At 41.7% G+C, this 15,180-nt stretch overlaps 1 protein-coding gene across 2 annotated transcripts in view; it reads right to left on the minus strand.

Moving 5' to 3' along the window:
• Positions 1 to 15,180, minus strand: part of GOLGA3 (golgin A3) — a 163,872-nt gene that overhangs the window by 26,060 nt on the left and 122,632 nt on the right. For both annotated transcript variants that reach the window (XM_085636240.1, XM_085636239.1), the window contains exons 19-20: positions 14,226 to 14,365; positions 3,283 to 3,415 (exon numbers count right to left, since the gene is read on the minus strand). In XM_085636240.1, coding sequence (XP_085492366.1) covers positions 3,283 to 3,415; positions 14,226 to 14,365 — 273 coding nt within the window. The remainder of the gene's footprint in view (positions 1 to 3,282; positions 3,416 to 14,225; positions 14,366 to 15,180) is intronic.

Consider the following 15,180-nt stretch of genomic DNA (forward strand, 5'->3'; position numbering starts at 1 on the left):
CGCTTTCGAAACAGATGGTACCGCTGCTCGCTCCCGCAAGGTAAACTCTGTGCGAGTTTTTCATATTTCTCTTTCAGCCCTCCTCACTCTGTCTTTCTTCTAATCTCTCTTGCTGTCACTCTCTGTAATTTCTTAGATTCTTTCTTTTCACTAATATTTGTGCACTTTCCCTCTCCTCTAAGTTTCTACTGAGAGGCCTCAGCCACTGACCCCGCCCACTCGCCCATTGCAGCTTGAGGTGAGCGGAGTAGCGGCGGCAGAGCTGACCCCGGGACCGGCATGCCCTCATCGATGCTCGAGGCAGGTAACTCTCCCGCGCCTCTTACTCCTTCCTTCTCCTGTGCTGTGGGGTGCTGGGCTGGGTAGGGCAGCAGCTTCAGGGACACGCGCTCCAAGACTAGCGCCAGAGCGCAGTGCCTGGCGGTGCGGCGCTATATGCACACATCTTGTTTCTGCCTGTCATGGTGATCTGCGCTAAAGTGGAGTAGCAGGTGCGGCTTCTTTCAGTACTTAAGAGCTTGGAGTACTCTCTCTAGGTATCAACAAGTGCTGTTACTGGGAGCCCAGAGGTACTCGCAGCTGCCCCAGCTGTTTGAAGCACTTTATGAACACATCTTGTTTCTGCCTCTCATTGTGATTAGTGATAAAGTGGGGGTATGAAGTGCAGCGTGTCCCAATACTTGAGAGTTCGAAGTAGCCCGAGTATTGAGTAGGAAGTGCGGTGTCCTTCGTATTTGAGGGGATAGAAGTACTCTCTGAGTACCAACAAGTGATGTTAGGGAGAGCCCCGCTGTACCTGCAGCTGCCCCGGCGGGGTGCAGCACTTTGTGTACTACTAGTTTCTGTCTGTCACGAGATCTTCTGCTAATGTGGGGCAGGAAGGGCGGATACTCTCAGTACTTGGCAGGGAGCGGTACTCTCAGTACCAAGGAGAGGTGGAACGGAGAGCTCTGTGGTACCCGAGCCTCATGCAGCACTTTATCCGCACTTCTTCCTTCTTGACTGTGATGTGCATCAGCTCTGCGGTGAGTGCAGCATCTCTCAGTACCTTCGAGGTGCATACACTCATAGATGGCCACACTGGAGGCAGGGATTCATGCGGCTCCTTGTCTGGGCCTCGTGGCGCACGGAGAGAAAGGGATTGCCCAGGATCACAGTGCGCTTGTGTGGGGAAGCAAGGATCAGAGGTGAGTTCCCATGACACCACAGCGCACAGATGAGCCAACGGGTTTCATTTCTTCCCAGTCAGTGATGTGAAGCATACAAAGAACTTGCCCGTGTCTTTGGGGCAAGGATACCCCTGAGATTTGGAATTGCCCTAGAAAGTGGAATGCATGGGTTGAGGACAGCATGAAGGAAGCCTTCTCACGTGTTTAATATTCTAGGTAGAGAATAGAGATGTTACAGTAACAGAGAGCAGACTTCTCTGGACTTTGGAGACAAATAGGAATGTCACGGCCAGTTGTCTTATGTAACTCCCAATACTGTGTGGCTGACTGTTTCTAACAAGCATTGGCACAGCCAATAAGTCTTGCCTTTGGGACATTATAAGTGTTTGCATAATTAAATACTTATAAGGTCCCAAAGGCGAGACCTATTGGCTATGCTACTGCTCGTTTCTTTATGGGACCCATTTTCTTGCTTTATTTGCTATGCTATGTGCACATCACTGTAAAATTTAAATAAACAAATGTAAAAAGCTGGACAACTTTACCTTCTTCTAGTAAACAAGGCAGAAAATTAGGGGAAACAATTAAATTTCTGGTGCTAGATCACCATGGTGTGGGTAGATATAGAGAGATGGAGTGATGACCAAGGACAGGGCATATATGTCAAGCTGCATATCGTTGCAAAGTTAAAAAGGTTTAAGAGACAAGCCTCAAGGCTTTAAAGAGGTATTTTAAGACAATGCAGTGTTTATTTAGAATATAATTACATAACACTTCTGATCACTGAACACCATCCTGAGCTACTGCCTAATATAGGAATTCGATAGGTGTATGCAAGGGATAAGAACCTTAAACACCACCACTGAAGTACTCTAGTCATGCCCTGTGAGGCAGCAGAATTAAAGTCACAAGAGCTGCAGTGAAAAAGGTTTACCACTGCAGTAGGAGTACGCAAGTGCCAATTTGATCCCCCTGCTCTTGAGCGAGAGTAAGAGAAAGTGAGGAAGAGAATCTAGATACATGTAAATAGTGAAAAAGAAAGCGAAAGGAGAGCAAAAGATAAAGAAACAGACAGAAGGGACAGAATGACAACTGAGAAAGAACGGAAAAAAGAAAGAAGCAGAAACAAAGAAAGAAAAACAAAACAGCAAAAAAAAGGAGTAGAAGAAAGAGGGCAAAGAGGAAGAAAAAAAATTAATTATAGGAATTGATAAACAGTGAGAAAAAAGAAAAAGGAAGGGTAATACAAAAAAGAAAATAAATAATTGGAAAGGAGAATGGCAAAAAAAAACAGAAGAGAGGAGAAAATGAAACAAAGTAGAGGAAGGACAGTACAGAAGGGAAAAGATTAATGCAGCAGCAATGAAAGAGGAAGGACGGAAAGCAGGAAAGAGGTGAGGAAAATGAAATGGAGAAAAGTAGAGGAAAATAGACATGGCAGAAGAAAAGGAGAAGGAAGCATTGTTGAAAGAAAGATGGAAAGGAGAGAAAACAAAAGAAAGGGAAAGAACAAAAGAAAAGAAATGACAATAAAGGAAAGGAGAGAAAAATTAGAAAACTAGGGAAAGAAATGAGAAAATACTGAACCTGTACCAATAGAGTTATAGCAAAAAAGAAAGATGAACCTACATAGGAAGATGAAAGAGAAAGAAGTAAAAGAAACTATTAAAGGAAAGGATTAGAGAATGAAAGACATGGTATGAAAGAAAGAAGGAAAAAGGGAGTAAGAGCCGAGAAAAAGAAACCAAAAAAAGGAGAAAAAGGGAAACAAAGAAAATGATTTTTTTCCTCCAGAAGAGGGTAACCTGAATTGCCTTGCACTGCCAGCTCCTAGGGCTTCACATGAACAGGTGTACTTGTTTTAGAGAACCGCCTTTGCTGGTAGGCCACTACATACTCTCAAAGCAGCTGACAGGGAATTAACATGTGCGAGCCACTGGGAAGATATCTGGGAGCTACTGGCAGCTTACGATAGACCCCGCTTTAGATCCGATCCCACTAAGAAAATATCACAGTAGGCCAGAGTTACTTCCATTTCCTCTGCAAAGGATCATTGAGAGATTTGTGTTCCTTTACCCAGCACCACAAACACAGATGGGCTCAGGAGCCTTACCTCTTGGTTCACCGTCGGGTTCTCGCTGAGTTGCTCGTCCAGCTGCTTCTGCAGCACTTGCAGCTGTGACCGGGCCTCTGTCAGCTCCTGCTGAAACTGTGCAAGCTCCTGAGAGTGTTGCCCATCCTGAGCCCTGGAAAACACAACCACACTTAAAATTCAGACACTGGACTGCCTGGCAATGATCATTCTTTGAATCATGTGGTCAATTTTAGAAGTTATGGGAGTCGATTTAAACATTATTTACTTTCTTAAACGCTTTTATTGTGACGCTAAGGCCTCTGTGCGTTATGGCACAAGGGGTGAATGCTCCGAAGCCTTCCCGATCAGGCGCAAAGTCAGACAGGGATGTGTCTTGGCTCCGTTCCTTTTTAATCTGTATATAAACGGGTTGGGGGAGGCGCTCCTGAACGACTATCGGGACTTCCCTACAGTAGCGGGCCATCCGATTCCAGCGCTTTTGTACGCGGATGATGCGGTGCTGATGTCCCGTAATCAAGTTGGCCTTCAGCGAGTCTTAAACAGCTTCTCCCATTTTATGAATCAGCTAGGCCGAAGGGTGAACACAACTAAAACCTTTATTATGCGTTGTGGTAAAGGCATCAAGAAACAAAAGGATATGTTTATGGGAGGCCCAAAAATCGGGGTCACTACAAAATTTTCGTACCTTGGTATTCTTTTTGCTTCTAATGATACATGGGTACAGGCCGTCTCCGCTAAAAATTTGGCACTTATATGCACCACTTCTGCTCGAATTGCCTTCTCAAGAAAACTGGGCAAAAGACCACTGGTGGAACTTTTAAAGATCTACAAGGCTAAATGTGTCTCAGTGGCAATTTATGGGAGCGGAGTCTGGGGATTTGCTGACCCTTTGCCAATTCAGAGTAGAAAACTCGTTTTTAAAATATATTTTATTTGTACCAAACAGCTGTGCCACACGTGTTTGTCATGCTGAATTAGGCCTGTCATTTATTTCTGACCTAATCAAGATTGAACCCGTGCTCTTGTGGCACAGATTGTGGCTTAAAGAAGAGGCCAAATTGAATAGAGACTTCCTCTTAGACATTATGAAATTAGAGGGAGCAATGAGGATACCATGGCTTAAACATGTTTTTAACTTTTTAAACGACCTCGGCCACCCAGAATTTTTTACTAACCCTAGTACCCTCGGCACTATATCAAGGGAAGAACTAAAAAAAGAGGGTTTGTTTCTGTTAGAGTCTGCCAGAATGACCACAGAGATTCTGAAACCAACAGTCTTGCATAACCAGATGGTTTTAAGTACTTTTAATATTCAACCTTATTTAATTATGGTTCAAAGCGCCTATGAAAGGTTTTTGCTGACCCGCTTTAGGATGGGAACTTTTCACCGCCTTGTTACATTTCCCACAATGAATGATTGGTCTCAAAAGCTTTCACCTTGCCCTTGTGATAACATTTCATGACAGACCACGATTCATGTTATTCTTTTCTGTAAATATTATTCTGTATTGCGGACCACATTTTTAAAACCTATTTTTAAACAGTTTGGATTACGTCAATGTCGACCTGCCTTATTGGCCTTGCAATTACTTGACCAGGAGTACAGACTTTATAGTGTCACTATTTTCTTGAAAAAAACTCTTTTATAGGAAACAACTGTTCTTATCAAAAGCTCTTTAAGTTTAAAACTATTTTACTCACAGAATGTTTTTAATGAACAAGTGTAATGACTTTTCTTTCTTTTTATTGTGCTTTTATGACTGTTTTGCTCAAACATTTGAATAAAGCTTTCTTGATTGATTGATTGAATCATTTCTATCCGGAAAAAAAAGAGTCCATTATACGTGAAGAACTTAGGATAGCTGTGGATTCACCAAACTACCAGATATATTTTGCTAATGTGGGTAATTGGTGCTGATGTTTTAGAAAAAGTTTCATTCTATGTTTATCTCAGGATAGTATTAGCTAAAATATGTCCTCTTTAGCATATTGCACAACAAAGAGCAGGAGGAATGGCTCATGGGGTCTTATATTTCTATAATGTCATGATAAAAACTCTTTCCTTATTTATCGAGGGGTTAGAGGCAAAGATCCTCATCTTTATGTTTGGAGCCATTAGAAAGTTTTAAAATAAAGTCGAAACAAGAGTAATAAAGGCAATTAATAATTAAGAATACTAGCTGAGTGCAGGTCTTACGTTTAGAACCTTGGTTTGCTTGCATATATTTTAACATATTGTGAGACTGCTCGTTGGAGCTTTTCATATATAATACTCTCTCCCTTAGGCTGTGATTACAGGTGGGCCATACATTTCTGATCCTTGCGTAAACTACTGTTTGTGCTCGAATCATGTGTAGTCGAGAGGGATCATCTCATATTTATGGGGATAAAATAGTTGGGTCAAGAGCATGGGTGTCACAGTTTCCCATGGGCCAAAAAGTATGGCATGTGGTGTGACCGAGGGCTGAGTTCAGGGATGGGAGGGTGCGAGTTGGGTATTGGGGAACCAACACATGCCCATGGTGTGGACTGTGAGTTGTGGAGTTCTTTTGAAGGTTTCATTCCATACTGCATTACACATGAAGCCCCTAGTTTCTAGAAGAGATATCAATTTGGCAACGCTGTGTTTTGCTGTATCTGAGTCGCTATCCCTCTACCGCACCTTGGAGGAAGCCTTCTCTGCTTGCCATAGCTCATTTTGGAAAGTCAAGTAACTTGATTACTGAAGTGGAATGAAGTAGCATCGTAGGCCTCAAAATATCCGCATCATTCAGTCTCATCTGTAAACATTAGCAGTGCTTAGAAACTGGCTCTGTTAAGGTACCACAGAAGGCAAGTGGAATACCATAGTGCAACCCAAGTAAAGTAAGGGAATTAGAACAGTAGCGTGTGCTATAAAGAATCCTTGACAAATACCCCAAGAAGGTGTCCAATTCACTGAGGTGCGCGGAGACAAATACCCAACCTCCACTGCCAGATGTGGTCAAGTTGTATAGCCTTGGCACTGGTAAACTTGATGTTGAATACTGGCTTTACCATTTTGCCAAAATAGGTTGGTTGTGAACGCTCTATAAAAAGTCTGCTTTAGGTTGCACATGACAATGGCATTTATTGAGTGAGGAGTAGTTCTTGAGTCTCCCACGTTTCTCGGCTTTTTTTTTTCCTCAAAGATCGGGAAAAAGTAAATCAATCTTAACATTGGTAGGAAGTATATGATAAGAAAGCAGGAAAAGACATAACACTCAAGAACGCTCGGTTTCTAACCCACCCACTGATATGTGGCGCAGTATAAAGTTATGGTCCTTGAAACAAGGAGTCGCGCCCGTGGTGTTGGAACTCCTAAATGCTTGATCATGGTTAAATTATGCCCTTCCCATGCCATTATTCCCTTCATTGCTATTATGTGACAGACGTGGGCGAGTCACTGAAGACTCGAGCCGAGCTAGAGCCAGATGCCAGGCTGTGGCTCAGCGTGAGGCGCTCTGGATTCCTCAAGCCCCAAAAAAGTCTAGCCATCATGGGTCTTCTGTCTGACACAAACACTTTAACCTCACAAGCCAAGAACTGAAGACAAAGGATTAACGTTTGATGTAAAACAAGACAAGCAGAGAGATACCCATCTAGTGGCTGAACTGCACAATGTAAACCCAGAAAACCTGGGTTTAATCCCAGCTTCAACACTTGACCAAACTGTGTGCCCCATGACAATTGTTTGACTCGACCCCCTTCCCCCTACTTTTTCTTCATTATCACATGAGAGCACCTTGAAATATGCGAGCTCAGGACGGGCACTATACAAAAATGTCTCTTGTGTTTGATTTAACAAAATATAAGCTATCCCATGAATAACAACAACCTAGGCCACATAGAGGGTGTACCTGACACCAGACTCAACTCTTGGCTCACCTGCAGCATTATCGTTGGAGACGAGGGGAGGGCGTGAAGGTTTGTAAGTTTGTGTTTGAAAACTATCACTTCTAATAAGTGCTGCTTGATGCAGAGATATAATCTGCAGTTCTAGGGGAACCACTGTGACTGCTGTAGAAATAAACTTTTTGTTTGATCTTGAAGAGACTTTAAAGTATGTTCACGTGTGTGTTGAATAATGTCTTCAAACATGGAGTTGTTCCTAAAGATAAGTGGAGCAGGACACGTTTTGTGCCTCTTTTTATTTACTGCCGTTAACGTGAAAAAAAGGATTGCCTGTTTCTTTAACATCTTTCTGTATGTTAGTGCTTAGTCAGGCCAGGGGCCACATGTTAAGGTCAGGAGAGTCACAAGCAGTGCCCAGGCCATCCAATGAGCATCCCTGTTCTAGAGTGTACTTTCAATGCAGGATAAGCCTGTTGTGCTTGAATGTGCCCCTACTAATGTATAGTGGACAGTGATGAATATAAAGCGTTTTACCATATTTTTTTTATTATGGGACGAGAATAATAATATACAGCGTTTTCTTTAATCTGCGCAGCGGTGATCTTCTACGAAGAAGTCTTTGCAGTAAATGGGAAGGTCCAATCAGCAATTTGTGTAATTGTACATTGTGTAGTTGTGTAATTTAGGGCAAGAAATGTGTAATTTTTTTTAGCACTGAAATATACCTGTAGTAGATATCTTTGAATGATGTATTTAAAGAGGTTTAAGCACACTCTGGAGTTTGTTTGGTTCCACAGTCTTACTCATATTATTTACTTTAATTCCTTTTTAAACTAATGACATTGATTTGGGGTTGTCATAGGTATTTGTTTTCCCCCGCACTTTATATGGAAAACGTTCCCATTACACTTTTTTTGACACTTATTGGGTCCAGTTCAAACAGCCAGTCCTGAGTACGTGAAAAAGTACTTCCAAAGTAAAACTTTACACTGTAGTACTAATACGCATAGTCTGGACTGTCTCTGAATTTCCCCTTTTTAATTTATACGCTTCTAATCTCCTACTGTTCAATTATTAAGACTATAAAGGACTGTGCTATCTACGCATTTTTTCTAATAGGAAGTGGATATTTTGGGGACAAATCATACAAAACATTTATGAGTACTCCTGAATTACCACCCACACACCTTTTTGAAATGGTCCCATATTATTGTAGATTCACATGCTCTGCACCCTCCTGCCATCTGGTGTTCGGCTTGGAATATTACAAGCTATTTACCTTTGAGGAAGGCTTTCATTTTCGTATGTCCACTAAGTGATCCATAAACTCATTTCCCAATCCACAATGGTCATGAAAGAAATACTCAACCACAATTCTAATCTCTCATGCAAGTTTGGTGATTCACAAAAAAGGAGCAAATGATTTGCTTCTATGTTCTCATGCCCCTAGCTGCTTCTGTAGCCAGCAGGCTTGTAGAGCGATGTTGTGCTTGCAAGAAGCTGGCTTGTGTCCGGAATGTTGTGAAACTAGACGAAATGCGTAGCCGATAACCTAAACTGTGCGAGATGCGCTATGTGCAAAAGTGCATCTGATACTATAACATGTTTGCTACCTTACAAAAAAACGTGCAGGGCACTCATTTCTAGGGAATTGTTTGTGTGACATCCAGCCATTCTTGCAAATCATCTGTAAGGTTCAGGACTAGGTTTTAATCGTAGTTTTTGCTGGTTGTAAATCTGGAGATTCACATGTGCCATCCCACCTTCCTTGATGCATGGAGCTGTAGGATCTTCTATAATCTGTCAGATTTATTATTGGTGTACAATACACACTCAGACACAGGCCAGCTTCTTGGCGGGCAAAATGTCTGTCCTGGTGCATGACCTGCCCTTCTGCATGCAGTCACATTTTGTGTAAGTTGTGCGCACAAGCCGAAAGGCTACCAGAGGACATTTTAGGCTTAATTAAATTTGCGAATTATTAGCATTTTATTTTAATGGATAACAAATATGACTGTGATTGCAAGTAAATGTTCATGCAAAGCAAACTCTTATTGATTAGGCAACAAAGCAACAAAACTCTCCAAATGTACTTTACAAAACCGGTGTGTAGAAGGAGACCATGGAAACTATTGAGAAGTATCTATTTATTTCATGGAAAAGAGGAAAATAAAGTTACTAAAGTTCCTTTCTTTTTAACCTAAGAAGTTTATTGTTATTATTTTTTTGCAGTTTAATCTAGGGCGAGCTCGAGCTGAAGGTATTGGAGCGCTTTACATGCGCACCAGTTACATTACACAAGGTCCCTTTTGTTTTAAGGCACGGGGGGGGGGGGGGGTGACGTGATTTGCCCAGAACCACAGGCTGTTGAGCCGATGTCGAGACTGGAACTTCCAAAGTCGGCACATCCTCTCCCTAACTCCATCTCCTATACAATGCTTCTTGCAGCCTACTTAGCCTGCTTCTAACTTCTCCTGGTTTATTTGTGAAGATGAGGGATTTTCCAGCCACTATCACCTACTTGTGCGACCAGACCCAACCAACTGGCTAACATTCAACCAGAAGCACAACCGTTTGATCTTCTGCTAAGTTGGCAGGTGCTCTGGAGTAGCTGCAAAGGAGACTTAGAAGCAGTCTACAAAATATTTGAAGTAAAGTAAAACACACAAATAATTTGATAAATAAATAACCCCACCCAATTCGAACTTCTGCCTTTTGAGAAACAGCTTTCATTCTTTTATTTTCAGTCCTGAACTGGTACCATCAACGACACCTGCTAACATGAGTCAAATACTGAGGAGAGGAAAAATGTGAGTGATGAGGGCAATACAAGGCTTTGGAGCCTCACAGGGACGCAGCTGTAAAATTACACAATGATGCTACTATCTGGAGAAGAAGCCAGGAGCTAAGGTACTGGATCCACTGACCACTCGGCAAGGAATGGGACGTGGGTAAATGTTACTTTTTTTAGCTGGGGATCAGACCAGTCTGAGGAGTGGGGCCTCTCTCTCGAGGGGGATAACTGCTCGATTTTTTCTTTTTAATGGTTATATGGAAACAAGCATTTGCAATGCAATAGGTCTCGCATTTACGCAAGTTTGAGCCATCGACATTGCAAATGACAATGCCTTTTATTTTCGTTTTAAAAACATAAATAAAAGGCAATGTCATTTACAATGCCAATAGCTTAAACTCGCGTAAATGCAAAACCTATTGCATTGCAAATGCTTGTTAGAAAAAAGAATTTAAACCTCTCAATAGAATTATATGGTTACTTCATTAAAGGTTTACTCTATTTACTTAATGTCAAACTAATCCAGTCTGCCACCTGCAATTATAAATATCCGAACTCACTAGGTGGAGAGAGTGCCAGCATGGATTATATGCCTGCTGCTGGATCCGTTTTGCTGAATGAAAAAACGCGGACATATTGTAACAATGAGGCTTTCTTCTATTTCTATTGGACGTTTAAAAGTTGCTCTGGATAGGCAGGGTTCGATACTCCACGTCACTATTGTAAGTCATTTTACCATTAACCTAATATGACTTCACGTGCATCACATGGGGTCTGCACCGTACTGGGGTTCTCCCCTTGCAAGTGAGCCATTAAAGTCTGAGTAAAAACATAAGAGGCGCTATATTTAGCCGCACTTCGAAGAGAGAGTAGAGACGTGCGTTCTTCTATAGAGTGTGTGCCAGGTGAAACACCAAGGGATTATTAACACCTGATAGTTAATGTTAAATGGAGATGGTGGGAAATGAAAGATGGACAGACAGGTGGGGCAGAGAGAGAGTAAATGAAAAATCAATGCGAGCCTTAGAAATGGAACAAATGCAATTAATGAGACACAGAAAAAATAAGAAAGGAGAACTAGTAGCAATTATTCGTAGGACAGCTCGAGATCAAGGTATGGATTGGAGAACCAGTGGGTTGGAAGAAGTCGGGGGTGATCGCTGCCTGACAGTAATGTCAACATGTACACAACACATATTTTCTATTTATTTTCTTTGGTACTAAAAGTGCAAGGCGGCTTGATGGCTTAATAAGTCAAGTGCTCGTTATTGACATCGGGGGTAAACTGGAAGTTACAAGCTCAAATTATGGCAGGGCCAACTAGCCTTTCATTTTCACTAGGCCGACAATTTGAAAACAATAAAAGTGGAGAACAGTGCCCTTGGCAGACCGATGAATCATGATACCAACTGCCCCCTCCCTGTGATATAAACATGTAGTTCCTGCGCTGCTGGCATCTCCAATGATCTCAATGACACTTCGAATCCCAAGAGGACAGACTCGGTTCTCCATCCTACTGAGTAAACTGAACACCATTTAGGAATAGTAACGTCTTCTATTTACAGAGCTTGGAAATGCAAATAAGTAAATGTTTTATGAAACAAGATCTGTATTCCTGCTTATTAGATGTCTCTGCGGTTGTCCGTTCCGTTTTCCTTGAATGAGCTTTAGTCTGGTTTCAAGTTTCACCTAAAACTATTCCTTACACTGAAGCAGGTCACACTCTACACTCTCACTTTACCAACAGCGTGTTTTCTCAAAAATGCATGCAGCCCACATACCATACTCCTGGCTTTACGTTACCCTCAACCTATTCTCCAAAGGAAATCTTAAACAAGCATTTTCAATGCAATAGGTCTTGCATTTATGAGAGTTTGAGCTACTGGCATTGTACATGACCATGCCTTTTATTCATATGTTTTTTTTTTAAAACAGATAAATAAAAGGCATTATTATTTATAATGCCAATAGCTTAAACTCTCACAAATGCGAGACCTATTGCATTGCAAATGCGTACTATAAAAAAAAAATTGTTAGGAGGAGCAGGAAGGATAAAGCTATTTCAGAAAATAGAGCTCGGAGGCTGTAATTAAAGCGTAAAGAGCAACAACACATGTAACAGGGGGTGTCACTATGAGAGGTTACAAAATGAGACAAGGAGGTACTAAGGAGGGACTACTAAGCCTTTTGACCAATGAACAGTCACAGTTTACAGTGGACAATGGACAATGACACAAGCCAATGAAAAATCTGGGCGGAGCTTCAAGTCCCCACCTCAATACAACATGCCTTGCACAGCAACACATGCACTGCCCAGGCTCGACCTAAAAACACATTGTTATTATTTATATTCACGGGGTAAAAATATACATTGCAGCGGGGCACTTTTGGTTCTTAAAGTAATCGGGCATTCTTTCAACTGGTTTGTTCCTTTATTTTGAAAAGTTGTGAGTGCCATGTAGCCAAAATCACCAGAATGATACTTAACCTCTAAAGAATACTGCCTAGATTACACTTGAAAATGTGGGTGGGTGACAGTCAAGTGACACTGTGTGACAAGGGTAACGCCAAAGAGGCGTGCCTAAAAACTGTGCTACAAAATTAGAAAAAAGGCCTTACATCCAAGTTTCTTGACCACAGACAATAAAAAAAAATATTCATATAAATTAGTTTACCAAGTGAATATATGAGCATTTATAATGCAATATCTAATGTCAAAGAACCCTCCTTGTTCTCTAAGGGGACAGGATATGAAAACAGGGAGAGGGTGTGAGGCCTGGAAGGAGCGATGACCTAAGAAGACTTTTGCCAACCTGTCTGATTTTGTAATATAAAGGAATAAGAGAATGTATTATTCACAAGGTACAGTTCCATAACAGGGAAAGTACAATCCCAGACCAGGAAATACACCATTCTCATGTAAAGGAGGGTAGTGCTTGTCGTGGGAATTTGAGGGTGATTAGAGAACACCTTCTCATTAATATTATTCATTAATATACCCCTTAAATACTGTACCAGGGCCACTGCCCTTTAGAAGCATCTCAAAAGTTGGAAGCAGGAAGAAACTGTGACCAAGAACTAGCTCACAAGGCTCTAAACCAGGCAACTGCCTAGTGAATAAGCATGGGCAAAGGCTAGCGGGAAACAGTGACCTGCAAAGAATCTACGGGCTCCAAGCCCATTATAGCATTTGGGGTTGGACCAACTCCGAATTCTGAATCTGTTCAACTTTCAGCATGCATACTTCAACAGGGAAGAATGAGGAAGATTTGGGGGTGGGTGGATCAGGTACTAGGTTCCTTAATATTTAAATTCAATTAAAAGATATTTAAAATACATGTTAAAAAACAGAATGCAGAATACATGACTCTTTAGCGCTTGACTCGAGCACGGCTCACCAAGTAAAACTAGCAGCCTGACTACAGGTTCAACAATGATTCAAGGCAACTGTGTATTTCAATCCAATTACCATTTCCCCTGTTTTGAATACATTACTAGCAGCACCACTTATTTCTTTTGAGCAGCTCTGGCTGATTAATAACTCAATCCTTTGGCCCTATTTTTTAACCAGAATAATCATTAAATACTTTGACCTTATCTAAACTTGGATTGGACTTCAAAATTATGGGCCTACTGTAGTGCAACTTGTGACACAGACAAACATACTTTCCACTACAGCATGTGATTTGCTGCCCAAGCTACGTTACCGAAGGTGAGACATAGATACCATTCTGGTAAATGGAGTTGGCTCAATGGAATAGCAGTGATTGATGGATGTTTCTTAGTGCTCTTTACATTTTTCAGCAGCACCCTTCTTTTTCTGCACAAGTGAATACAACAGAATTCTGTGTGCATAATGTTTAAAGAGTCACAAGACACCACTTTTTAATCATCTAGCAAGATACCCCTATGCCCAAGGGAATATTTTATGGTACTGCACTATGCAATTACTTTACTCCATGGTGATTTCCATCAGACTTCAAAGTGATGCAAAGAAAAGTCCAGGAATTGGGTCTATAGTACAACAACATGTAATACTAAACATTATTAGAAATCTAAGTACAGTGAAAGGCAATTTCACTAAATAGCGGTTCTAAGGAATATTCTAAATTATTTTGCAAAGGAATAAAACAAATCTTTAGACTAGACAAGCGCCACCAACATAAAACATCCGGGAAACACAGCAGTGACAAGAGATGCATTTGCTTCTTGAATGTATCCCCACTATGGCCCTGGCGTTTAACATGGTGACCGGTTAGTCCCCCACTACCACATGCTATCCCCATTCACTTACTGTAGCTTGTCGGCTTCAGCCTGGAGGGCCTGGACGAGCTGCTCCTTGGCCTGTAGTTCTTTCTTCACCTCGCTCAGCTCCAGTGCTGCTGCTCTGTAGTGCCGGCGGTTATGCGCTGCTTCAGCCTTAGCTGACGCTACCTACAAACAAACCCGGATATAACAGTAATGTACTTTTGTCTGCAAGTCCCATTTTCACCCACATTTATTTATTTATATTCATGTATATATTTTGGAAGTTTTCTGACCTGGGAAGGCGCTGGAATTCTGCACAGCAGTGATGTAAGCATTTGGCATAAGTTAATCAAGTTGACTTGTACTGTAATTGGTATCAGGTCGCTCATGGCTATCAAAATTGTTGGGGTAAAGTCCTATACTAATTCAGGTAAAGACATGAGGGGGTGATAGTTAAAATTGCACATGGAGAAGTTAAACTGGAGTACTTGTGTTCAAAGAGAGTTAGCAGGCTGGGCAGGGATCTAGGTCACAACCTTGCCTCACATCTAGCTGGGCTGCAGTAGCGGGGTGATAATGTAAGGGTCATGTCTGCGGACCTCCTCGCCAGATCGGAGCTCTGGATGGTGTTGGAATGTGCTGGTTTTCTTTTAGTACATTTGATAGTATTTTGCCTTCTGGCACTGAGAGATGGATAAACTATCCAGTGCATGTGCTCTGACCCCCTTAAACATGGAACTTAAGTTAAATCTGTTTGGCATACCTGACTTTAATACTGACACAGTAATATGGCGCACAAACTGCACCCGTGGCATAAGGCCTAGATGTCACATATGGGCTGCAGTGTATATTTACATTTCCCCCAAGCCCCCCACACACACACTAAACACATGTCCACAAGTCTGACACTGCATCCCTTGAATGGCTGGAGACAGAAAATCCAGCCAGCACTTATCAAAAGTAACAATTATGAATATGCAGAAAATATTAGCCAAGATACC

Source organism: Triturus cristatus, chromosome 11, assembly GCF_964204655.1.
Source record: "Triturus cristatus chromosome 11, aTriCri1.1, whole genome shotgun sequence".
Taxonomy (NCBI): Eukaryota; Metazoa; Chordata; class Amphibia; order Caudata; family Salamandridae; genus Triturus; species Triturus cristatus.